General features: G+C 47.4%; 1 protein-coding gene across 1 annotated transcript in view; it reads right to left on the bottom strand.

Moving 5' to 3' along the window:
* The window catches only part of DDX27 (DEAD-box helicase 27), a 1,027,557-nt gene that overhangs the window by 444,837 nt on the left and 555,808 nt on the right, over nucleotides 1–26,912 (bottom strand). The window contains exons 9-10 of the mRNA XM_069651193.1: nucleotides 12,635–12,785; nucleotides 1,714–1,813 (exon numbers count right to left, since the gene is read on the bottom strand). Coding sequence (XP_069507294.1) covers nucleotides 1,714–1,813; nucleotides 12,635–12,785 — 251 coding nt within the window. The remainder of the gene's footprint in view (nucleotides 1–1,713; nucleotides 1,814–12,634; nucleotides 12,786–26,912) is intronic.

Raw genomic sequence — 26,912 nt, 5'->3', positions numbered from 1 at the left:
AGGATGCTTGGGTAATCCCCTTAATCAAAAAACCTTACTTGGACCCTAGCAACCCTACCAACTACAGGCCTATCACCACAGTGCCTTACCTCCTTAAAATCCTGGACGTGGCTGCTTATCTCCAAATTCAAGACTATCTCGACAACAACAACTTATTAGGACTCAGGCAATCTGGCTTCCGTCCTAGACACGGCACAGAAACAGCCCTGATAGATCTAAAAACTCAAATTGAAGATCTGAAAGACAAGGGCAAACAAGTGCTCCTACTCTTACTGGATCTTTCCGCAGCCTTCGATCTGGTTGATCACCAAATCCTCTGCGAGCACCTCAAAACTGCCGCTCACTTTTCTGACGCAGCTACCTCCTGGATCAGCTCATTCCTTGCTAACCGATCCTTGAGTGTCTTCTCAGCCGCTGACCCAGCTCACGTTCCATGCAGAGTCCCACAAGGCTCGTGCGTATCACCTACGCTCTATAACGTGTTCACGAAACCACTATTTGATATTCTTGACCATCTGGGTGTCACCTACACAAATTATGCGGACGACACCCAGATACTCATCCCTATCACAGGTGATTATGTAACTGACGTCAAAGCACTCAATGCAGTCTATTCCGTCAACCAGCCCTGGATGGCCCACCACGGGCTCTGCCTAAACGATGAGAAAACGGAGTTACTCATCCTAGGTTCTCAGTCCAAACTTTCAAAACTTGACAAGAAATATGAGGCCTTCAACATTGATGGCAACATCATCAAGGTCACCAATGTCACTAAAACCCTCGTAATCTACCTAGATTGCACCCTCCCCCTCAACAGACAAACCAACTCAGTAGTCTCAGCATCCTCGTATACTTGTAAAATTAATCACAGCTTGCCGTCCCTTTTTAACAATGGACAACTGCCTGATCCTCGCAAGAACCCTTATCTTATCAAAAATTGATTACTGCAACGCTCTCTACCTCGGAACGAGCCAGAGAAACATCGATAAACTGTAGGTAACTCAGAATAACACCATCAGGGCCGCTCTTAACATACCTACGCACGCTCACATCTCAGCCGCCAGACGTAACATACACTGGCTTCCCATTTCACGGCGCATTGCCCTCAAAACACTTGTCTTAAGCCACAAAGTTCAGAACAATGCGGCACCGGCCTACCTGTCAGCACGCTTCACGCGACACACAGCATCCAGACCTTTAAGATCGGCACAAGCGCGCACACACTCATCGTTCCCGGTTTCAAGCTTCAGACTGCTAGAGGCTCGAGCTTCCCAGTCCTGGCGGTGGAACTCCCTACCTAATGCTCTTAGGAACGTCCCATCCCTCCAATCCTTCAAAAAAAGAACTAAACAATGGCTCCTTGAGCAAGATGATGTGCCGGACACCCGCCTAACTCTTGCTGTCCGTTGCGCCCTCTCGATTACCTTTGTAGATACTGTAGCTGACCGACTTCCACATGTAAAATGTATGTATATATTTGATGTACTCTGTATATATAATCCGCAATACTTGTATATAATCTGTAATCTGCAACTGCCCTGTAACACTTTCCTGTAACTACCTTTACAAACATGCGCCCTGATGCCCGTGGGCAGGCTGCGCAATACAAATAAATATAAATACAGCGCTTAGAAGGGTGAGCAACCCAGCAGGGAGCACTGTAGAACAACGCAACCTTATTAGAACAGGAGCAAAGTGGCATCAGCGGCTTACCTCATCGGTCATTGTGGCTGAGAAAAGCATAGTCTGGCGCTGGTGGGCGCAAAGTCTAATGATTTCCTTCATCTGCTCTTCAAAATACTCATCCAACATCCTGAAGCAAAACAAGAAAAAAAACAGTTCATGTATATGCCTCAGAGCAAGAGTGCATTTCAGTTATTTTATTGATTTCGATCATACCCCCAGGGCTCTCCATGAAGGACAACATCACAAGCATACAACATGACAAACCCTGCCAAATGTTGTTAGGGGCCTAGGGAAGTAAGTATCAGGGCTTTGCATTCTTTTCATGGGCATGGCTTCCAAATGCTGAGGCTCAGCATGCAGCAAGCAAATTCCAGACATAGTCCTTGGCACAGTTAAAACCTCTTCTCCAGCTATCTCTTCTTTTGGTGCTGCGCCCCCATACAATACAGTTGACTCCCACAATAAACGCAGTCCAATTCTACACATAGCTCCTCCATCATTTCCTTTCCCATGCCTTCTTGGGCATCTCATCTATCCCTTGCCATCATCCCAACTGTTAGGGAGAATTTTCATCTTAGTGCTAAATTCCTCAATTCCTCCCACCTTATAGACCCCCCAGCTCTTTTGCTGGATTTAAGACTTTTTAATTTAACCCTGGAGCGAGTTATTTTTCTCACTGTCAAGTTTTTTTTTATTTTTTTGTATATGGTTACACAGTAACCTTTACAAAATGTACAAAATAATGTTAAAACACCAATAAAAAAAATTACATCTCAATAATTTACAATTACATAACATCCTAATTTTGATATTTCAAGAATAAACCTAAAAAAAGAGACCAGGCAAAAAACAATAGCAATGAAAATACAGCTGCTACTCAGAAGCGTCACAATTAGAATCAAACTATCCCCCACCCTCATTTAACAGGTATTCAAATACCAGAATCACAAAAATTAAACCCCAAAAAAGAAGCAAAATATCAATTTCCTACTTACAACGGATCAGTATTGGCTCCCATTTTGCAAAAGACCCTCAAGAAGCGCACCACAGCAATCTGCATTTTCAATCTTTTACAATGGAGCATATCTAGCCACAAAAGCTCTAAATCCACATTGGTGGTATTAGCAACAAATTGACTAAAACAGTTGATACGCTCCACTCTTAGACCATCACATTCAGTTAGCAAATGCTTCAGCGTTTCCCGAAGTCCAACATGATTACAAAATCTACATAAAGATGGGTTCTCAATATTGCCTTCTCTTATATCGATAATTTCACCTGTTTTCATCACATTAAAATGGAAGCGCATAAAATCCTGTCTCCACCACCTGCCTGGGGATCGCAAGAGGTAAGATTCCATTATTCCCAGTTTTTTTCTCACCTCGGATACAAGATGGCTATACAATTTGTACCTAGAGACGTCTTCCACGGTTAAATTCCAAACTAGGTATTGCAGCAGACTCTTAACTTTCATAAGATTGGACGTGAGAGGATCATACGGAATTCCTGCTCTGTCCAGGATTTCATGCACCTCCGTCTCCATGTCCCGTAAGTATATGGAAACTTAGAGCCATTACGTAATCCGTGGCCCATAATTGCATATAAATTGTCACCTTTGCAAACCATCAATTTCCTATAAAGTGTAATCCTTTGCCATTCCACTATACTTCTAATAGACATACGCCCAATTTCCATTCACATTTTCCAAACTTGTAGTCAATTTTTCTCAACTGAGCCACAACAGGAGAAATCTTTAAGGAATTTGCGTAAGTTCGCCTTTTTATTATCCCCAAAAACCGAATATCCCAGATAATGCATCACCGGTCTCACTAGCAGCTTTTCATGATTCAAGAACCAGGTGAAGTTAACAGGGCTTTTCCTGTGGAATAGTCGAACAATAACAGTTTTTTTTATTATTGATAAGGAGAGAATTAACCAAAGAATATTGATGAAATGCAGCAAAAAGTCGCTGAAGACCAATTGGAGTTTGGTCATATAATGTCACATCATCTGCATATGCAGTCCAACAAACATTTCTTCTTTCTATTTTGGGGGAAGCAAAGGCCATGGGTTCCAAATAATTTCCTGCATCCGAAATATATAAATTCAATACAGTGGGTGCAAAAATGCATCCCTGCCCAAGTCCATTGCATACTCTCATATCATTTGTTAAAGTACCTTCAGGGTTAAGGCGAAATTTAATTCCAGTTTCTTCATGAAAATGGAACAGTATGGAAAGTAAGGGTGCTGGCATTCCTAAAGAATGCAATTTTGTCCACAAATGGCTCTATCTACTCTGTGGAAAGCATTAGTGAGATCAATGGAGGCAGCATAAATCGGCAGGTTGCCGGGTTTCCATGCAATTTCTTGCATAATGGAAGTCAGAAGGCCCCCCGCACCGGTACCCATGTTGCGCCTAAAACCGAATTGGAATGCAGAAAGAATGCCCTTAGCATCAATCCATTCCTGAATCTGTTAAAGAATAATCCCGGCAAAATTCTTGGATTCAGTATCCAAAAGAGCGATGGGCCTGTAATTAGAAGGGCAGGCCCTATCGCCCCTTTTGTACATCGGTATTATGTGAGAAAGATGCCAACTGTCCGGAATGCTTTTGGCTAACAGTATCTCTCTAAATAGCATATACAAGATCGTAGACCAAAGGTTGGCAAATATCTGTGAAAAATGGCCTGCCCAAACCTCAGGTCTAACCGATACAGTTTGGGCTCTAAGTTGAAGGGCCCTTTCTCTATTTATCAGAGCCCAGAATTTCTGTGTAGTAAAATCAGATGATCGCAGCATTTCTTCCCCATCATGTTGATATAAGGCGCACACATTTTTGATTCTATTTTTCATTTATTTTTACTGGTTCTAACCGAAGCAAGGGGGGATTCATTCTGAAGGAGATTTTTACGCCATACTCTTATTCCTTATTCCTTCCCTTCGTTAGTTCTCTTATCGCCCCATAGAACGAATGCTCATGGGGCATAGTTGCAGTACAGAATCTCTTAGAACCACACGTAGCTCTCACTGCAGATCCTACATAATCGCTAAAGAAATAAAAGGAATAAAGGCTCGGTTTCTTATTGAATTCGGTATCCTCAAAATCTTGCAGAAAAAATTGATTTATTCTCTCCACATTCCCTTTATACCAAGTAATCCCATTGTGTCATAATCTGTGCTGGGCTCGATTATGGCTATGAGTGTTGTGATGGTGGTGATGTCACTGACATTCTAGGTGGAGTGTTGGTGTGGTGATGTCACTGGGACTCTAGGTGGAGTGTTGATGGATGTTTGACGTGCAGGGTTCTACTGGTGTCAGTTGGACCTAATGTGCTGGGCTGGATGGATGTCCCAGTGCTTTCTCTACATTACAACTAAGAAATAAACCTACATGTAAACTACATACCTTCTGGTCTTGCTCTTATGAAGGAGTCATAGTTTACCTCCTGGCGACGAGGATGGTTCTTGTTCTGCTGGGGAGGGGCAGCAGGTGAGAAGCGCTGCCTTCCTGGGAGACATGCATCAAGCAGGAAAAGGCTGCAGGCCAGGCGGTGCAGTGGAGGTCCAGGTCGGGGTCCAACTGAAGCAGAGGTGTCCTGCAGGCTGGGCGGTGCTGTGGCCCAGGTTTCAAGGTCCAGTGCTGGGGTTTTGAAGAGTGCGGGTGGCCCATAATAGCTGTGCCAGGAGAGGAGGAACAGCTGGTGGCGCCGTTGTATGTCCGCTTTACCGGGCGGTGGAGGTCGTCCTACATACCTTCTGGTCTTGGTTTTATGAAGGAGTCATAGTTTACCTCACATTGCTTGAATTATTAATACTAAGCCTTAAAGGGAAAGAGACCTTATTGCATCTAATCAGATCCACGTCCAAAGTCACCAGTAGAGCTTTATGATCACTCTTGTGCGTGGAGTTAAGAGAGAATTCTTTTACAAGGTTGTGCAGCTTAGTGGAAACAAACACAATCAATCACTGAATAGAATATGCCATTAGTCCATGTATAGGAGTCACAGGAAGAGTCGAGCAGATTTTTTGCGCAGCACAAGCCCCAATCCTCAAACATTAGTAACCATTTCTCCCCATTAATACATTTGGCAGAGTCCTACCTTTCAGTAGAAGTCCGATTCTTAGATTTGTGAACCGAAGATGAAGGAACATTCACAGAACAGTTACTCACTTTAGGTCCCAAATCTGAATTAAGTTCCCCTGCGATGATAATGTTTAGTTCAGCGCACAACTCTCGACATTCGGAAATGACCATATTAATAAGTCCTATGGTATCTTTCAAACTAGAGTCAGGAGACCAGTATATATTAATTATCAACAGGTTTACAGGGGGTTTAATTTTTGGGAATTCCAATAGAACAGCAATGATCCCTTTTGCAATTTTAAAATCCTTAAACACTTTCCCTTCCAGGTCATTTTTTAAGGCAATCAGAAACCCACCAAAGGTCTCCCCTTCAATTTATTTGTGGCCAGCTCTTGGAATATTGTATATCCATCCAAAGACTGAGGTGAGGAGGCCCAGGTTTCCTGAAGACAAAGGAGCAGGAGGATAATAAAGAACATATTTCATTAGAATTTAAGAACTAAGATTCTCTGGAGTTCCAGGAGATCAAGATACACTCTTGTAATATTAGGATTTCTCCCTAAGATCATGTATTTTAGAAATAGACTCTCTCAAAGTCAGTGGCAGCCATCTCAGGTCAGTTACACTCGAAGAGCCAACCCGATTCATGGTCTCCTACCTTGACCCAAGGTATGTCTATATTCCTCACCCCTTAATTTAAAGCTTCCTTTATTATAATCCTGGACATCATAACCAAATTTATTGGCTGACTCAGCTTCTGAAAGTATGAGCTCAGATAGCTCGAGAGTATAAAACAATCCTCACAGTCAAATCTAACAGGATGGATAACATCAATCAACTAAATATCTCCTGATGAAATAAGGGATAGATGATTAATTTTCAAGAAGGATAAAATCCTTCCGCAAGTAAGGGAATACGCATCCCTCTTGGGCAGCAGAAGACTCAGTGTTATACTGGAGTCATCAATAAAATCAGGAGGTCGCCACGGCAACTCTTCACAAGGATGATCATAGCTGGTCTGATTTCTTCGCTCCCCCGGAGTATCCTCAGCAATTCCAATTTCCCAGTGTCTATTACCAGGATACACACCCTCCCATTCCTTGCGTTGGTGAAAGCTTTCTGCATCTTGCACCTCTCCTGCATTAGCAATTCCTGGTCCCACTCCTATAAAGTCTCGAGTCGAATAGCTCATTTTCTTCTCAGTAATGCTATGAAGTTCTAGACTGGTTTTAAGATTGTTGCCTGGATTGCTGCTAGGTGGAATTAACGTATCCTTAAAAGGGATCTCCCAATGAATGTGAAGTTTCAATACAACGCGTGGTAGCTACAGATTGAACCTGATCTCCTTCCTTAATACTCGAGGCTGCCGTCTCAGTTAGAAAAGAAGGATGGGAACCCAAATTAGTATGAAGTTGCGGAAGCTTCAATAGTGCTTGTTGTACCAGAATTTTAACATCCTCTGAAGGGGATATCACAACTTCCTTTATCCAGGGAAGTTATCACATTAACCTGTGAAATGTCCACATTCTGTTCTCGCTTAACTATATCTTTCATAGTAATTATCTCCTTTTCAATTTTAGAGGTGGAATTGTAGTTGATGATTTCTTGTTTTTTGGTCGAGCCACCCACATTTTCTACATTATCAATGCTAGGAGTAGGAGGCTTTCCAACAGATGACATTTTTAGTGAAAAATTGTTAAATGCTCTCGACCATCTTAGAGGCCTCCACTTGATTGGATTTACCTTTCATACTATCCTCTTTGTCAATTCTCTTAACTTTTTGTTTCGTTTTTTATTTTGAATTTTGTTTATTTACCTTTTGTTTCATAGCCTCCCTCAAAGAATCAATCGGTTCTTCATATATTTCATCCTCCTCATCACTAACAGTAAGATCAATTATTTCCACTGTGCCGGTTGCATGGACACTATTATTTATAGCCACCATCTCTCTGTTAATCAACTTACGCCACTAGTTCCTGCATAATCCTATATTTCTGTCGCATGGCAGACATGTTGATAACATTGTCAGGACCCTGAGCTTTGTGTAAGTGTACACTATCCAAGCCGCGCCCCCTCTAGTACTAATGGGTGTTGAGGGTCCCCATGACATACGTACCCTTTTATCCAATTCCACCAAGACCACAGGTGCAATCAAAAAGGTGTCTGAAATTGATTCAGGCATAATTTCCACCTCATCCTCAATGGAGTCAATAGAGTGGAGCATTGTTTCCTGAATGCTCAAAAAACCTATGATTTTGCAACTCTGCTTCCTTAGCGGGTTTAAAGGGGACCACCGGCTCACCATTCATAGGCTTTACCTATTGATTAAGAGTATAAGGAATAGCCCCTCCTACCAGAGTAAATAACTTGGTACCTGAAAAAACAATACCCCGTTTCAGCTATTCGAAATAAAGTAAAGTACACTGCTAATTGCCCAGAGTATCACACCTTTCAAGTAAAGAAAGGTCGCCCACTTAGATGCCGCTGGGCATAAAATATGTTAAAGATTGAAGTTAATTTGGTACTACACAAGCTATAGTGTGGCAAAGTTTTGCATGAATAAGCCACGCCCAAAAAAGCTTATATTCATGCGAGACTACATACATAAAGTATCTCCACTTTCAGGTAGAAAACAGAACACACCACATGAAATGAGTAAGTACCTAAATAAGCACATGCGGACAATTCTATATAATATGGCAAAACTAAGTTTTACATGAAATTAATTTACACGTGATGCGGCGGTCACAGGCAGCGTTACCTTAGTTATGAAGAATTAGAAACCCAAATAAATGCTGGAGCCGTGAGCCTACCAAGCTCCAACAGGCACTTCTGTGGCGCGCGCCTGTGCGCCTTTAGTAGAAAGATGCCAGAACGAAAAGGGAGCGGGGCCAATCCACTCTGCGAAAAGGGGGCAGGGCCAATCCACTCTGCTGCAGTAAAAGGTAAACAAACAGTGAGATACACCGCAAAGTCCAAAAAGTAATTTTAAATGTATATTCTGTCCAAGTGTTGCTAGCAGAATGCAAAGGATGAACACACTGAAATGGGGGCGGGGCCAATCCACTCCGCGATCACAGAACGGAACACAGCACGTAGCTTGAAACAGTTAGGGGCCAGGCTCCTCCAGGCTCCAACAGGCATTTTCTGGGCACTTCCAGGGCGGTCATGTGTTTTTACCAGATTTGGATTTTGTGTTTTCACTGTTTTCGGAGTCTGACAAACTCCATATGCATTTAATTTTGTATGGTGACACGCAGCACCTTCAGTGCAGTGTCACTGAGAAATCCTTTAATTTTCTCATACGGTTTAACTACCCTTTCTTGTATGAACTACAGTTCCCAAGAATAGTAAAGTGAAATTGACTTTACTTATCTTTTCTCTTTGTAGGTCCAGAACACACCATGTTATGTGGAGTGCTGGGGGCGAGGGTTACCTAGTAGTCCCTTATCCTACTCTCTCATGTAAAAATGTTATGTTACCCTGACTACTTTAAATGGCTGGTGGCAGTGGTTTACCTTTTTCCTACCATTGTGCTTTTCTACCGCAGGCTGAACCCTCAGCTGCAGTATAGCACCCATGGGTGACCATTTTGTCAAAATGGCCAGTCTTCATTTCTCGCCATTTTCTGTTTGTGAGGTCTTTCTTGGGTTTTACTCTGTGCTTTGAGACCGGTTTAAGTCCTTTGTTTGTCTTGCCTTTGGCGGGCTTCAGCCATGAAGCCCGCTTCTGGCTCCAATGTGTCTGAAAGTACAGGATGTGAGGGAGAGTCCCGAAACTCCACTGTCCTTTGTCTCTAGGAATGCTGAATGCAACCAGTCCTGACTGGCTGGCTGGCTGGCCTTCAAGGACAGCCACCCTACTGTGTGTGACAGACAGCCTTAGCTGTGCATGAATGAACAAAACATGCTTAAAAGTCAAGGGTTTTGGGACTAGAGAAAATCGACCACTGGGAGAAACACAAGACAAAGAAACCGCGTACAAAGCTTGCTGCAACCTTGTGGACCTTTGAATTGGCCGGTGAAGCCCTGCTGCTGTGCTGAACTCTTTTCACCTTGACAGAGAAGCTCCGGACAGAACGACTTCTCCCCTTGGGTTAGTGGGACCAACTAACTCTGAGACAAACTCCGCTGGACCACCATCCCAACTGGCTGTGCTTCTTCGTTGCTTTAAGAACCCAATGCCAGGGGTCAAGTGTCCGTAGTCGAGTGCAACGTCTGCCGCAGAACGAATCCGACTAGAAGTTCCAGGAGACTCCTATGGACCATCCCGAAGCAGGACCTCCAGATCCAGAGTCCCCTCACCGGAGTGCAGGACTGCGGGAGCAAAGAGTCCAACCGGTATCCAACATCTGCAACAGTGCTGTCTGCTAAGCGCTGAAACCGCGAAGTGCCGCTGAACCGAAAAGAGCCTGTAGCGGCAGACGACCTGCCAAGTACCGCCGCAGGAACCCTCCAGAAGTCCTCCCTCTTGTCCCCACGACTGAGGCTCAGGAACACAGGGTCTGCACCGCTGTAGCAAGACAGAATCCAGCTGGACCACTCTTCTTCAAACCAGAGGTACTGTTTAGGCTTGGGGTACTTACCGAATTGTCTTTAAGCCATGCTCCTCTCAGTTTGGAATTGCATTGGCTTACCTTTTGGAGTGGATTCCAACTCTCCTTTCACAGGCTTAACAGCTTGTGACCCGGCAAGTGATTTTGTACAACCTCTAACTTTGTGCAAGACTTTGATCTAAGAAGTGCAACAAATCCATAGAATGTGTCCCAATTGACCTTGGCTGTCCTAGCTCCCTAAAGGCTCTTCCAATCCATTGCCTTTGATACTGTTTGTCCCTCATAGGTGGTAGCTTGTTGTAGACTGTTACTGCTGGGAAAAGCTTAGCTAGATTTCAATGGAAGATTTAGTTGTCCTCACATATACTGAGAAACTGTCTAACCTTTTTCCTTCCCTAACCTTTCCTTTCCGCAACCTCAGAATCTGCAAAGTATAACTAGTGTGATTAGTGTGATATATAAATACCATTACTGTCCTTCAAATTGAAGTCACCTCAGGGTGTAGGAATTGTGTAAGAAGCATATCTAAAAATTATTCACTAACTTGTTTTGATACTGAAAAGTAATTTTAAAGTATATTTACATTGTTACACAAATTGCCTTTTTAAATAATGCTGATTTTAAAAAAACCTTGAGTGTCAGTGTTACTTGGCTACTTGTATTTATGGATTGTTCCGGGTGTCTGAGATCCAATACCTTGTAGTTAAGCGCTGGACAGTGGTTCCTTAGTATTAAATGAGCATCAATTTCCACAGACGATGTGTTTGCAACACTTGTTGGTTTATTTATCCTTCTCGCAGTGATCTGCTTGCCGCACAACAAGCAGATCACCGCAACACTGAGCACAACACGAAGACCCACAAGGGATGAGGTACTAGCCAGTACCCAAACCAACAAATTGACAATCATTTCTCACCCATTCGGGAACACGTATTTAATTCTCCTGCCTTGATAAAAACCTCAAGGGTTGAAACACGTGTCAGCACTAATGGAATAGAAGTATACAACATACTGTGTACCACATGTCATGCTAAAGCAACAAATATGTTTGTCACAGTAGTGACAGTCCATGTTTAAATTATTGAAGGATAAATAAACCAACTGTGTTGCAAACACATATCGTGTGTGGAAAGTGATACTCATACTAAGGAACCACTGTCCAGCGCCTAACTACAATGTATTGGATCTCAGACACCCAGAACAATCTTTACAAACACTGGGACCTTAGGAGCTTTGTCCCCCTGAGATCCACCCGACAGGCGGCAGGCAACACAAAGAAGGAAGCAATGGACAAACTAGCGCAAGACCCACAGTCCCAACAAGCTCTCTAATCACGTTAACTACTTGCATTTACGGATTTCATTTGTACAGCTCACATTTACCCCTCTTGAGATAGGCCTGGCTGCCCATTCACACTACCAACTTGTGTAGTACAGAACTGGACCAAAAAGTGGGTTACCTAATACCAAGCAGATAAGTGTTGTGTAGTCTAACACAGTGCGACTGCATCAATTCTTAAGCCAACGCCAACTATCTGCCCGACTTTGCTCCTGCCTGCATCTTATGAAGGCTCGATCATTCTCCTCCTTCACCTCTCTGATATGACAAAGCACTTCAACGCCTTAAACTATGGCAGGAGGCACCATACAAATGCAAGATCACAACACAGCACTGCAGAAGACGTCTGACCAATGCTGAGCCAATGGCACGCTTTGTATTCTTAAGCACTCTGCCCAGAAAAACAAGCCTAGGGTTTGCTCAAGCAAAATAAATGATGGAAGAGAGATAGATGAGTGCTTCTCACAGCCATGACCAATATAGCACCGGGCTAGGGCACAGATATAGAGCTCAGCAGAATTTCCACACCAGATCTTAAACTGCTTTACTCGTATACAATAATTGTGCCATCTCACGTACATCAAAAAAGATCTCCAGTAAAGCAACTGCAAATATGCTCTTACGTCTTTATGAGAAAAGGTTATGTTTCAAAAAGATCAGAACTTTCACAAAGTTGAAGCAAAGATGCTAGTTGCAATACGCTTTTTTCCTTTAAGTTCCAGGGGCTGTCTTGGCAAAAGCCTTGAGGTACCTTTTGGATATGTGACAACTCTCCGGCCAGTAGACTCACTCAGCTCAGGCTCCAAACAACATACTTCACAGAAGTACCCACACTGCATTCTAACATTTGCTGAGCACAGGAACTCATTCACCAACATTACATTTCTCATTCACTGTAGCCAGCAAGACATGTAGTCAGCAAGACATACAGGCAAGACACATCAGACCACAACAATCGAAAGCTAACTCACCTGTCTGCTTCATCCAAGATCAGCACCTCAATACTTCCCAAGTTAAAAGAGGGGCAGTTATGCAAGTGGTCAATGAGGCGGCCAGGTGTTGCAATAAGAACATCTGGGCCAGAGCGCAGGGCAGCCTCCTGGGACTTCACATCCAAACCACCTGCAGAAAGAACAAACACACACCGTAAGCAAGGAAAGGTCTCCTCCAACCCCTCAAAGCAAACAAACACTACCATAAGAACACAGCACAACTGAGGAGAGTATGCAAGTAAGAGCATGCATAGTCTAAATTAAGATGCTACTATTCCTGAGAAAGACTGAACACGGACTACATCACATTTTGTAAGGAAAAAATTTGCGGCCAGCAAGAAACAGTTCCCTGTTAAAAGACGAATCACTAAACAATTAAACTCATTCAGAAAATGCTACAAAACAAGATGTTTCAAAAAGCGTTTAAAAAAGAAAAAGAAAAAAAAAACCTAATCGATAAAAAATGCTTGCAAGGAAATACATCACACATTTGCTCACATCCGAAATGGTGATCAGCATAAAAGATTACAGAAGCAACAAGCTTAATGAATTAAGTCAAAGGGTGAGAATGACCTGTGGATAGCAACGACGACTCTAGATTGACTGATGGATTTTTTTAATCAAGCCTGCATTAACAGTAATGGAAAAGGTGTTAGTTATGTCTGATTTTATTGAGACAGGACCTTGTGGTTAATAAGATACCTAGCGCTGTAAATATCCCCTAATCTAGGCATCCAGGATGACTGTTTACATTCTATAGTAAATGGTAATCTTACAAATTAGCTTTTACGCTTCAATAAATGAATTAAATATTCCTGGAATTCCACATGGAAATGATGATGTACACATTACGAAGGCAAAAGCTCACACTGACGAAAGCCTTTCTCGCCAAGAAGAAAGCACTGCAAATGAGCCCAGCCACACCGTCAATGAGAGCACAAACCGTAAAAATAAAAACAATTTCCAAAACGTCAGCACACTGTTAAGCAGAGGAGTTTGTATGCAGTACCCTTTGGGACTACTACACACAACTATGACTACAGGTGTAAGCAAAACAACCTTTGATACAAGTCTGTACTACACCGTTTCTGGTAGCAAAGCTGAGCAGCCAGGCTCATCTCAGGAGGGACTGTGAGCTGAAATTATATTACAAAGAGGTCTAAAATCACAGGTGTTCAAATAAACTCTCATACTCCAGGTTTCTTGGTTAAACACATTCATTTATTCAACAGTAAGTTATAAAACATTCACTAGAAGGAGGCCGTTAAATATCATCAAATATACTTCAGTACTATACTCATTAAGTTTGAGGCATTCAGACTACTTTGAAGGAGGAGCAAAATGGCATTCCGAATACTGAGGAGGAGCAAAAAGGAATAGGTTCAGAACATGGAAGGATTACAATTATTCTTAGACAGTGCAAATACGTTGAGTTCACCAGAAGAGTCAATTCAATAGGCTAGACCAAAGTCAATGGTCTAAAGTCTTGGATAGGGTAAAAAACGGTTCTGGTAAGTAAACGGTAAAGTCTCTGTAGAGGTTCTCAGAAATGGTTTGTAAAAAGAAGAATTATATGTTGGGTCACAAGCTGATTAAGCCTGCTAGTTGCAAAAGTTTCAAGCACTTTCACAGCGAAAGCTAAGTACTCTCAGTCTTGTTTCACAGTACCTTACAAATGAAGAAAAAGATGCAGCTGAAGACTTCTGTTCCTGGCAGTTCCTGCAGATCTCTCTGTTCCTGAGCCTCAGTCGTGGGGACAAGAGGGAGGACGTCGGGGGACTCCTGCACTGCAACTGGGACTGGTCAAAAAGCGGTCAACTGGAAAATCTTCACTTTCGGTAGCTGTAGTCAAGCACACAAGCTGGTGTCCCTCTCCCTGGTTATTTGGTTTCCTGCAGCATTCTGAGGAAAATACAACCAGCTCCGAGAATGTTATCCGGGTGGCTTAGTGTCAAGTGGATTGGTCCCACCAACTCAAAGGGAGAAGTCGTCCTTGCAGTGCTTCTCTGTCGAGATGAACTTAGCGATTCGGACCTGCAGCAGGGCTTCACCGGGAAAACCAAAGGTCCAGGAGTTGCAGCAGCCGTCCTCTTCAAGCTTGTCTTCGGTTCTTTCGTTCCAGTGGTTGACTCTGCCTTCCAAGCCAAGAAACTCACCTTTTATTCAGTTCTCTCCCATTCATTCCAGCCTAGCTGTCACTCACCCAGCATGGTGGCTGTCCTTACCGGACAGTCAGCCAGCCAATAATACCAGAGTGCATTTCGGTCTCCTAGGAGACCGAAGCACAGGGAGTTTAGTGCACCTCCCTCACTTCCTGACCACCCCAGACACTCGGGTGCCAGAGGCGGTCTTCAGTCCTGAAGCCTGCCAAAGGCGAATGAACAAAGGAACCAAACTAGGTTTGGCACGCAGAGCAACATTCTAGAAGGACCTTTCCACAAAGAAATGGCGAAAAAAGAAGAGCAGGACCTGTTTTTACAGAGGGGTCTCAGACGCCATCTTGAAAAACAAGGCTCCCGCGGTTTAACGCTACCGGTGTTCGCGGTCGGGAAAAATCATGGTAGTTCGTTGTAAAACCACTGGCACCAGCCATTTAGAGAGGAAAGGGTAGCATTTGAATGCTTCAAAAGTATCTAGACACAGGGGATAATAAGTAACCCTTTCAGCACTCTATTGTAAGATAGGGTGTGCTGGGTCTAGGAATTTAAAGAAAGAGACTAGTAAAGTCAGTTTCACTTTACTTACTCTGGGAAACAGTAGTTTATCCCATAGAAGGTATTTAAACCTTGGGAAAGCCTGAAAAGGTATCCATGTGCCACTGCACTGAGGGTGCTTTGTGACACATGAAAAGATGATCCCTATGGAGTTGAATAAAACTCCATAACCAATGAAAACACAAGAGTAAAACATATTTCAAAACACCTGAGAGAGTAGGAAAAAGGGTCCCACTCTATCCAGGTAAAAAATCAAGTCCTCAAAATTCAGCAAAGTTGCTGGGGGTCTCTAAGGTGAAGGGAATTAGCACATTTTTGAGAATTCTCCCTAACACATACACTAAAGTAATTAGCCAAGCATTGGGGCAAGATAGTAGTTACCAATTTGTTACTATTAACATATTGCAGATTAGGGAGGAAAGATGTGGATATCTGCTCACCTCCAAAGTGTTGACAAGCTAACCACTGACATCGGAAGAACAGCTAAAGCAGTTGTTAGTCCTGTCTGGGACAAGACTTTAGAAAGCCCACCCGTGGTGAGCAGGGTTACACCCAAAGATTTGGTAGCAGTGGCTGAGCAGCCAGGCTTAGTCTAGGAGGAAGGAGGGCTGTAGTTGGGAACAGAGAACTGAGCATACACTTGGTTCAAGGAAACACGGACACACTAGGAAGTTACAAAAAAATAGAAATTTATTTTATATACACCAAGGCTTAGCAGTAAATCCAGTAAGTACTATTTGTAGTAGGTCAAACGAGAATAAACAATTGCAATATTTCCAGTAATCAATATTTTTTAGAACACACAAAGGTAGCACAGCAAATATAGTGAAAGGAACAAGTTACTTACCTGTAACTGTTCTCCAGCATGGGTCTGGCATGGATTCACATGCTCATGAATATTCCCCGTCGTCAGGCTGGGAATCCTCGGTAAAGAAAAAATCAGTATCAGTTTCGTTTCTGATCTGTCTTTCTTAGTAGTAACCAATCACTGATCTCTCGGTCATACTGCTCCCAGCCAATGACTGCCCTCTCCCTAAGCCCCGCCTCTGGTAGCCAACCTCAGATTTGGTAGCACGCAAAGTGGCAGCATGACCAAGTGAAGAGCCGCAGAGGGGTAGGCGGAAGGGTTCGCATGTGAATCCATGCCAGGCCCATGCTGGAGAACAACAGTTACAGGTAAGTAACTTGTTCCTTCTCCAGCCTGGGGTCTGGCATGGATTCACATGCTCATGAATAAAAGAATACATAGCAGTATGCACATGCACAACCACGGGAAGTGGCAACGGCTCAACATTAAGCATTACATCCAACACTCAACATTAAGCAATTCTTACCTCCTCACCAGGCTCACCTTAGGCGAACAGGTTGCGCAGAACTGCGTGGCCGACCCTGGACTCCTCCCTGGAGTCCCCATCGACGCAGTAGAATCTTGTGAAGGTGTTCGTCGACCTCCACGTAGCAGCCCTGCAGATGTCCAGCAGGGGCACACCAGACAGGAACGCCGTGGTAGAAGCGATCGTTCGGGTCGAATGGGCTCTCGGACGGCCGGGCAGCTGTCGGTTTGCCAACCGGTGACAGTACATGATGCAGCCGGAGAGCCATCTGGAAATGCAAGTCTTCGAGAGAGCCTTCGGTTGAGTAACACATACTCAAAGTTCACAAACAGCTGTGACGTCTACCAAAAACCCTTCGTGCGGTCCACGTAGAACTTCAGCGCTCTAGCTACATCCAGCGAGTGCAAAGTCCTCTCGGCCGGCGTCGAAGGCGACGGGAAGAAAACTGGTAACACCAAGGGCTAATTGAGGTGGAAGTCCGACTGCACCTTGGGCATGAAGGAGGGGTGCGTCCTCAGCACCACCCTCGTGTCATGAAAAGTCAAGTATGGAGGCTTGCAAGATAGGGCCTGGATCTCTCCCACTCGTCGTGAGGAGGCAATGGCCACGAGGAACGCTGTCTTCCATGACAGGAACTTCAAAGTCGCCGAATGCATAAGCTCGAATGGGGCCCCCCATGAGCCTGGTCAGCACCACATTAAGCTCCCACGCCGGGGCAGGAGCCTTCACCGGCGGGAATGATCGGAATAGTCCCTTCATAAATTCCTTCACCAGGCGATCAGACCACAAGGACGCCCGTCCCGTAGTCCTGGTATATCAGGAGATGGCAGCCAGATGTATTTTGATGGAGGCGTGAGTCAGTCCAGCTTTGGCCAGCGACAGTAGGTACAGCAATACTTGAGGGGCCGTAATCCGCAGAGGGTTAATCTTCTGTGCACGGCACCAGACAGAGAACCTCTTCCATTTATGACCGTAACACAAGAGTTGAGGACACCCTGGCTTTTGCAAGAACCTCTCTGCAATCAGCCGGTATATCGTACCCTCCAAACTCTAGTGCTGCAGGAGCCAGGCCTGCAAGTTCAGCGACTGTCGGTCGTGATGGAGAATGGCGCCTCCTTCTCTGGAGAGAAGATCCATGTCCGCCGGCAGCTTGGCTGGTGGGGACGTTGACAAGTCCAGAAGGTCCGGGAACCAGATCTGCCTCGGCCACGCCGGTGAGACGAGGCTCATCCTGCACCTGGACTTCTTGAGCTGGTTGATGAGGCGGAGCAGCAACGGCAATGGAGGGAACGCGTATAGAAACAGGCCGTCCCAGGGGAACGAGAAAGCATCGCCCATGTTCCTCGGCTGTGGGAACCTGCTGGGGAACCTCTGGCACTGGAGTTCGTCGCCGTCGCAAACAGGTCGATCTGGGGTTTGCCCCATAGCTGGAAGAGCCGATCCACTTGATCCTGGAGCAGTTCCCACTCGTGCCACGAACGCAGCTCCCTGCTGAGTGAGTCAGCGATGGTGTTTTTTATTCCTGCCAAGTGGAAGGGAACCAGAAACATCCCCTGGGCGACGGCCCAGTGCGGCAGATCCTGGGCCCCCTTGGATAGGGCTGGGGATCTGGTGCCCCCTTGCTTCTGTATATAGAACATCGTGGTGGTGTTGTCTGTGAAGATCCTCACCACTTTGTCCTTGAGGGACGGAAGGAATGACTTGAGAGCCCAGAACACTGCTCGGAGCTCCAGAATGTTGATGTGGAGAGACCTCTCCTCCAGGAGCCAAAGGCCTCTCGCGTGGAGATCTCCGGTGTGGGACCCCCCCCCCCCAACCATCCTGAGAGGCGTCCGTCGTCACTGTCTCCGGAAACGCCGGGGTTTGAAAGTCTGTGCCTGTAGTGAGGCGAGCACGGGTGCCCAACCATAGGATTGCCCGACAGAACTCCTCGTCGAGAGGGATCCTGTCCTCGAAGCAGCCAGTCGCCTGAAACCAGCGGGCGTCGAGGAACTCCTGTAGTGGATGCATCCAAAGTCTGCAAAAGGGTACAAGATAGAATCATGAGGACATCATCCCGAGAAGGGACTTGAAGGACCTCACCCTGGCCACGTCCGTGGCTAACAGGCGCCGCACCTTGCCCAGGATGGTCTTGGCCCTCTCCTCTGAAGGGGAGGCCAATTGCCCCACTGTATCGAGCTTCGCTCCCAAAAACAGTGCTACTTACGATGGAACCAGGTGGGATTTGGGGTAGTTGATGGCGAACCCCAGCACCGTGAGCAACCGGACGGTCCTCGCCGTGTGTTCGACGGCGAGTTCCCTTGTCCTTGCCCGGATTAGGCAGTCGTCCAGGTAGGGGTAGACGTGAATCCCCTGCAGGTGCAGCCGCGCCACCACTGGTGCCAGGCACTTGGTGAAAACCCTGGGTGCCAACTTTAATCCGAACGGTAGGGCCCTGAATTGGAAGTGGCGTCCCTGAACCACGAACCTGAGGAACTTCCTGTGCCTTTTTAGAATGGGGATGTGGAAGTAAGCATCCTCCAGGTCCAACGACGATAGGAAGTCGCCTTCCTCCAGCTGTCCCAGCACGTGCTGGAGGGTGACCATCCTGAATTTCTGCGCCTTGATGTATTTGTTTAACCGACGCAGGTCCAGGATGGGGCGCCAACCGCCTATCTTCTTTCTGCCGAGGAATACCTTGAGTACACTCTGGAGCCCCGGAGCCTCCTGGGGACGAGCTTGATGGCACCTTTCTTGAGCATCGCCCTTACCTCCAACAGCAGTTGAGGGACGTGATTCTCTGTCCTGGCCACGGGAGGAATGCGAGGGCACTTCTTTTGGAATTCCAGCGAGTGCCCGTTGGCCAGGGTGTCCAACACCCAACTGTCAGTGGAGATGGACTCTCACACACTGACGAACTTAGTCAGCCGGACTCCCACCGGGGTACTTCGGTGGGGGCCCGACAACACGGCCGGGTCAGTCTTGCTTGGAGGCAGCCTTGCCGCCTTGGCCTCCTTGGCGACGACTGCGGGATCCCCCTTGCTTGCCGCGACTGTTGTAGGCCTCCTGGGAAGAGGAGCGGGCCGCCTGGCGTTAAGTGGAGGAGCCACCGCTGGATCCTTTGGAGGCACCCTGTCTGCCTCCGGAGGCACCCTGTCTGCCTCCGGAGCCCCGAAAGGACCGTCGCTGTTGAAGCACCTCTAGGGCCCGGGCCGTCTCCGAGTCGGTCTTGATGGCCTGTAGAGACTCGTTCACCGCCTTACCAAAAAGGTTGTTGCCGTCGAACGGCATGTCCAACACTCTGGTCTGGACGTCCTGGCGAAAGTCTGTCGCCTTGAGCCATCCTCATCGTCGGAGGCAAACTCCGTTGCCCAGTTGGCGAAATCCGGTATCGGCAATGTCCGTTGCCACTTTTAATGGCGTGATCCGACGCCACCTCGCCTTCCTGCAGAATTTCTAAGGCCTCCGCCCTCTTGTCGTCAGGTAGGAAGTCTAGCAGGGGAGCTAACTTGAACCAGAGCTCCCTGTCGTAGTGGGCCACGATCGCTAAGGCATTGGCCGCCTTAATCGTCGTCGCCGCCGACGAGATGACTCGTCGTCCCATGGAATCCAACTTCTTGCCCTCGCTGTCTGGCGGGGAAGTGGAAGTTGAAGCCGCCGCACCCGCTGCCTTCTTCTTAGCCGCTGCCGAGACGACAGAGTCCGGCGTGGGCTGGGCCCTGAGGCACAAAGGGGCGGCATCGGGGACTCTGTACTTCTTCTCGTACCTGTCCCTCTTGGCGGATGTTGTGGAAGGGTTCTTGAGGACAGCAAGCCCCTCGCCCCAGATGTCGTCGAGCAAAGGCACCGCGAGGACCGTCTTCCTCTTGGCCTCTCGTCGTTGGTACAGAAACCCTTCCTTTTTTTGTTCTTCAGGGAAGAGCTGGAAGAGCTCGGATGCCCTGGTTATCATGGCGTGGAAAGAGCCAATTTTGTCGGCTGGAGAAGCCCGCAGGGGGGTGATGACGGGATGTCCGCTGTGTCATCGCCGCCGTCATTGTCCGTCGCTGTATCCGTTGCTGTACCCTCTCTAGGGTCCGGCGAGGGGGATGAGGGGTCCACAGGTCTCGCAGGCATGAAGGGCGGAGCGGGGTGGACTCTCCTCCGCTTGTTATGAGGGCTTCCCCGACGGGCCTTGTTCTGGATCCTCCTTCGGGGTCCGTGGTAATCTCGTCCTTCTCTCGGTACATAGGGATTGTATTGCCAACAAAATGGCCGCCGAGCTATCCTGGGGCTCGGGTAATGGCTGCGACGGATGGGACGGAATGGTCGTGCCACTGGGCCCTCTTCGTCGCCATCGTCGCCATCTTCGATCACGTCAGCAGGGACCGCCCCCTGGGATCGAACCTTCTCGAACCTCTCGTTGAGGCCTATGAACCTCTCGTTGAGGCCTATCCACCTCTCGTTGAGGCCCTTCTCGGTTTCCACCAGCTCCTCCTCAGAGGCTGATTCCGAGTCTGTAATGGCCACCGCCCCCCCCCCCTATTTTTCCGCCGGGGACTTCACGGGGCTCTTAATGGGCTGGAAAGAGGATTCCCTCTGCGGTGGCAGGGATACTCTGGGCCCAGAGGCCGTTTCCACTGGCGTAGTCTCAGCCGGCTTCGCCAGGGTCGCAGCGACCACTTCGATAGAGGCCTTTGCCGGCTGGATCAAAGCCCTCACCACCTTAGGTGCGTCCTGGGCCTTACCTTGGGGGGAGGGTCAGCGCCTCGCTACCCCTTAGAGATCGACCGGGTCCGCTCCAGCGGCTTACCTGGGTTCTCGGACTTCCTCTTCCCCGAACCAGAGCGCTGGCTCGTGGTCGAACGTGCCGGGGAAGTAGCGCCCTGCCTGGCAGCCGAAGAGCCCGACCTTTCGGCGCTCCCGGTGCCCGCGGACTCGCGGTGCTTGGCCCCCGTCGCCGAGGCGCCCTCACAGGACTTGGAAGCCCGCTCAGACTTTCTTCGCCTTCTCACCTGCTGTGCCCTTCTCCAGCCAGGCGGCGAGGCGGGAACGACGATCTTGTTTGGTCCGTTCCAAAAGGTTCTTGCAGAACGCACAGTCCTTCTCCACGTGCGTCGTGTCCTCATGAAGGCAGTAGAGACATTGCGAATGCTCGTCCTCCTTGAAAACGTTTTGCAATCCGCATCCAGGGCAGCACCTGAACAGCTTGGATCCGGGCGTCGAGTTTCCCCTGTGCTGGGCCATGTCCGTTGAGGTAGGCCGCAGATCTTCCGGAATACTCCAAGAAGTGTAAACTCGACGAAAACTTCACCCTTGAGGGGCTTAGAAGAATTCCGAAACGGGTGCCCGTTGTCGGAAATAGAAACGGTGGAGCTGGAGGCTCGATTAAACCGAAAAAATGAGAAAATCTCCTGAAAAAGCGCCAAAACCCGGCGTGGGAGCTTATGTGGTGCTGACCAGGCTCATGGGGGGCCCCATTCGAGCTTATGCATTCGGCGACTTTGAAGTTCCTGTCATGGAAGACAGCGTTCCTCGTGGCCATTGCCTCCTCACGACGAGTGGGAGAGATCCAGGCCCTATCTTGCAAGCCTCCATACTTGACTTTTCATGACACGAGGGTGGTGCTGAGGACGCACCCCTCCTTCATGCCCAAGGTGCCGTCGGACTTCCACCTCAATGAGCCCTTGGTGTTACCAGTTTTCTTCCCGTCGCCTTCGACGCCGGCCGAGAGGACTTTGCACTCGCTGGATGTAGCTAGAGCGCTGAAGTTCTACGTGGACCGCACGAAGAGTTTTCGTAAGACGTCACAACTGTTTGTGAACTTTGGGTCTGTGAACCAAGGTAAGGCGCTCTCGAAGACTTGCATTTCCAGATGGCTCTCCGGCTGCATCATGCACTGTCACCGGTTGGCAAACCGACCGCTGCCCGACCGTCCGAGAGCCCATTCGACCAGAGCGATCGCTGCTACCACGGCGTTCCTGTCTGGTGTGCCCCTGATGGACATCTGCAGGGCTGCTATGTGGAGGTCGACGAACACCTTCACAAGATTCTACTGCGTCGATGGGGACTCCAGGGAGGAGTCCAGGGTCGGCCACGCAGTTCTGCGCAACCTGTTCGCCTAAGGTGAGCCTGGTGAGGAGGTAAGAATTGCTTAATGTTGAGTTTTGGATGTAATGCTTAATGTTGAGCCGTTGCCACTTCCCGTGGTTGTGCATGTGCATACCTCTATGTATTCTTTTATTCATGAGCATGTGAATCCATGCCAGACCCCATGCTGGAGAAGGAACGAGTTACTTACCTTTAACTGTTGTTCTCCAGCATGGGCCTGGCATGGATTCACATGCGAACCCTTCCGCCTACCCCTCTGCGGCTCTTCACTTGGTCATACTGCCACTTTGCGTGCTACCAAATCTGAGGATGGCTACCAGAGGCGGGGCTTAGGGAGAGGGCAGTCATTGGCTGGGGGCAGTATGACCCAGAGATCAGTGATTGGTTACTACTAAGAAAGACAGATCAGAAACAAAACTGATACTGATTTTCTCTTTACCGAGGATTCCCAGCCTAACGACGGGGAATATTCATGAGCATGTGAATCCATGCCAGACCCCATGCTGGAGAACAGCAGGACCAGGTAAGCAAACTTTGTTAGGAACTGAAATACTTTAGCTTAGCCTAACTTAAAGTTAGGGAGAATACTCAGAAATTTGCTAATTCCTCTCTACCTTAGAGACCCCCAGCACATTTGCTGGACTCTAGGACTTTGAAATTTTAAACTGGAGAGAGCGCAATCCTTTTTCTCACTCCCTCATGTATTTTTATGCAATTTGATCTCTGTGTTTTTTCTGGGTGTGGAGTCTTCCATAGGCATCATCTTTTTACATTGTGGCACACAGCACCTTCAGTGCAGTGGCACAGGAAAGTCTTTCAGATTTCCCAAAGGTTTAAATACCTTTGCTTGGATAAACTACTGTTTCCAAGCGCAATGAAGTGAAATTGACTTTACTTACATTTTAACTTTCTAGACCCAGCACACACCATCTTACAATAGGGTGCTGGAGGGTTTTACTTAGTATCCCATGTCTAGTTTCTAAGGTAACATTTTCATCTTACGGTTAATGGCTGGTGGCAGTGGTTTACTTTTAACTACCGTGGTGCGTTTTGACCATGGGCTGCGTTTTCAGCTGCAGTAAAGCACCCTTGGGTGCCATTTATGTCAAAATGGCCCTGGTCGTCTTTTTTCACCATTTCTCTGTGTAAAGGTCCTTTTTGAGATTTACTCTGCGTGCCAAACCAGGTTTGGTCCCTTTGTTTTGTCTTTGGCAGGATTTACAAGTGAAGCCCGCCTCTGGCTCCAGAGTGTCTGGCAGGGGCAGTAAGTGAGGGAGGGAGGGAGGTGCCAGAAACTCCCTGTGCTTAATCCCCTTCGTTACAGGAATGCACCCAAAGGTGATTGGCCGGCTGGCTGTCCGGCAAGGACAGCCACCCTGCTGTGTGACTGACAGCTAGGCTGGAATTAATGGGAGAAACCTTCATAAAAAAGGCTAGGCATTTTGGCTTGGAAGGCAGAGTCGACCACTGGACGAAGGAATACGAAGAAGAACTTGGAAGAGGCGCCTGCTGCAATTCCTGGACTGTTGGTTTGCCCGGTGAAGCCCTGCTGCTGTGCTGAAGCTCCAAATTCACCTCGACCAGAGAAGCCCTGCAACGACGACTTCTCCCCTTGAGTTGGTGGGACCAATCAACTCCAAAGTGAACTCATCTGGACATCCTCACAGAGCTGGCTGTACTTCCTTGCTGCTGCAGGAACCCAAGTGCCAGGGAGAGGAACACCAGATTTGGAGTGCATCACTTTTAAGTTGGCCAAGAGATCCAGGAAGATCCTCCGGACTCCCAAGAAGCAGGACTGACAAGCCTGAGCCACCTCACCAAAGTGCTGGACCCCAGATGCAAGGAAAGCCCATCTCAACAGCCAAGAACCGCAGTGGTGCTATTTGCTATAGACGCGAGGAGCTGAAACTGCAAAGCCCACTGATTTGAAGATTGCCGGTTGCCGTCACTGACCATCCCATTGCAGTGCAGGAGTCCCAGAAGTCCTCCCTCTTGTCCCCACGACTGAGGCCCAGAAACAACATAATCTGCATTTCTTCTAACAAAAGGTACTGTACAGTCTAAGAGAACTTACCTCTTGTGTAGCCTTACTTATTCACAGTTGAGACTGGTCTTGGTTGCTTCTGTAGAGTGTTTTGCATCTTCTATTACTCAAAAGCTTAACAGCTTGTGGCCCTACATTGATTCTTCTTTACTACAAAGACTTCTAAAAAACATTGTGCAAGGCTTTTACTTACCTGCAAACAGTGCTTCAGTTCACCTAGACCTTTGCTACATTGGCCTGGCCTGGCTCCCTGAATGACTTCTTCCCTTTGAGTGTTTGTGATTTGATGCATTACCCTTTGGGTGCACTAGAACAACCTTGACCTCCTGGCAATGCATCAAATCTTGCCTAACACTTAGGCAGTCCAAGCCTAACGTGTGTGAATCACAAAGTTAGAAGGAACACTGAGTCGCCAGTGGCCAAGGGCTGCTGAAGAAAAGGCAGAGAAGCAGAGTACAATGTCCCAGAAGGCAGGGCCAAGCGGGCACCATTCAAATTTGCAGGTAGGTTTTCACAAATGCAAGGGAATTGTGCATTTCCCTCACAGTAATGCCGCAATGGCCAATGTCCTAAGGCAGAATAGAGCCCAATGGGTCATCCACCCCAAGGGGAATCTAGGCAGGCTGTTGGGGAGAATATTCATTTCTGTGCCAATTCCCTTTAACCTTAGAGACCCCCATCTCTTTTGCTGGACTCTGAGCTTTTGAATTTTACTCCTGAGTGGCACCTTTTTCTCACTCACTCGTGTGTTTGTCCGACTACGAATTTCCATGTGCCTTAATGTTTTATGGAGTCTGTTAAACTCCATAGGCATCTGCATTTCCATTGTGACACACACACCTTTTGTGCAGTGCCACTGATCTCTTAATGTTGAACTACATTTTCTTGGGTGAACTACTGTTCAAGAATAGTAAGATGAGCACTGTCTTACTTTTAACTTTATGGGTCCAGCACACGCCACCCTAGGTGGAGTGTTGGGGGTTACATAGTAATTCCTTGAACCTATTCCTCATGTAACGTTTTGTTACACTAACTCACTGGAATGGCTGGTGGCAGTGGTTTCTTTTTTACTACCTAGTGACATGTATCTGCAGGCGGATACCTCAGCTGCAGTGCTGCATCCAAGAGGGACCATTTTCTCCAAATGGCCCCCGTCTTCTTTTCGCCATTTCTTGTAATTCAGTGTCTTCTGGGCTTTTACTCGGTTTGCATCAGGTTTGACTCCTTTGTGTATTTTTCTTTTGGCAGGCTTCAGCCCTGAAGCCCGCCCAGATTCCAGTGTGTCTTGAAAGGCAGGAAGTGAGGGAGGATCCCGAAACTTCCCTGTCATTTGTCTCTAGGTGTGCCCGAGTAAAACAAGTCCCAATTGGCCAGCTGGCTGTACTGGCCACCCTGCTGTGATTGACAGCCTAGGGCTGTGAATGAATGGGAACTTGCATAACAAGCAAGGTTTTTGGGACTAAGAGGAGAGTCGACCACTGGAGGACAACATCCTAAGCAGAAGACGAGCGAAGACACTAGCAGCACTCTCCTGGACCACGAAGTGCCCGGTGAAGCCCTGCAGCTGCGCTGACCCTGTTTTCGAATAGGCAGGGAAGACCCGCAAAGGAAGACTTCCTGCCCTTAGGCTGGTGGGACGAACTAGCCTCAAGACAAACTATTTTGGCACAACCCCCCACTTGCTGTGACTTTCCAAGGCTGCAGAAGCCCAATACCCGGGGTACCTCGACCACTTGTGAGTGTATGGTCTTTTGAAGTGCGAATCTGGCCAGATCTTTGTGGGCTTCCATAGGACCCGAAAAAAGCAAGCAATACGCATCCAGAGTCCCCTCACCAGAATGCAGGACCGAGGGATCAATGAAATCCTAACCAGAGCTTTTTGTTGGCGTTGAGAAAAAGGCGCCAAAACCACAAAGAGCCACTGAATTGACTGATATCCATTGCTGCCGAGTCCCTCTATCCCTCTCTCTGTAGAGAGTGCTGCCGCAGGAGCCCACCAGACATCCTCCCTTTCATCACCACTTCCAAGGACTAGTAACAAGGGTTTACTGCATTGTATCGTGAAGGCAACCAGCTGGAATAACTTCTTTATTTCA

Source organism: Ambystoma mexicanum, chromosome 3p, assembly GCF_040938575.1.
Source record: "Ambystoma mexicanum isolate Mex_15411 chromosome 3p, UKY_AmexF1_1, whole genome shotgun sequence".
NCBI classification, from domain to species: Eukaryota; Metazoa; Chordata; class Amphibia; order Caudata; family Ambystomatidae; genus Ambystoma; species Ambystoma mexicanum.
This window is presented reverse-complemented; position numbering and strand designations above follow the sequence as displayed.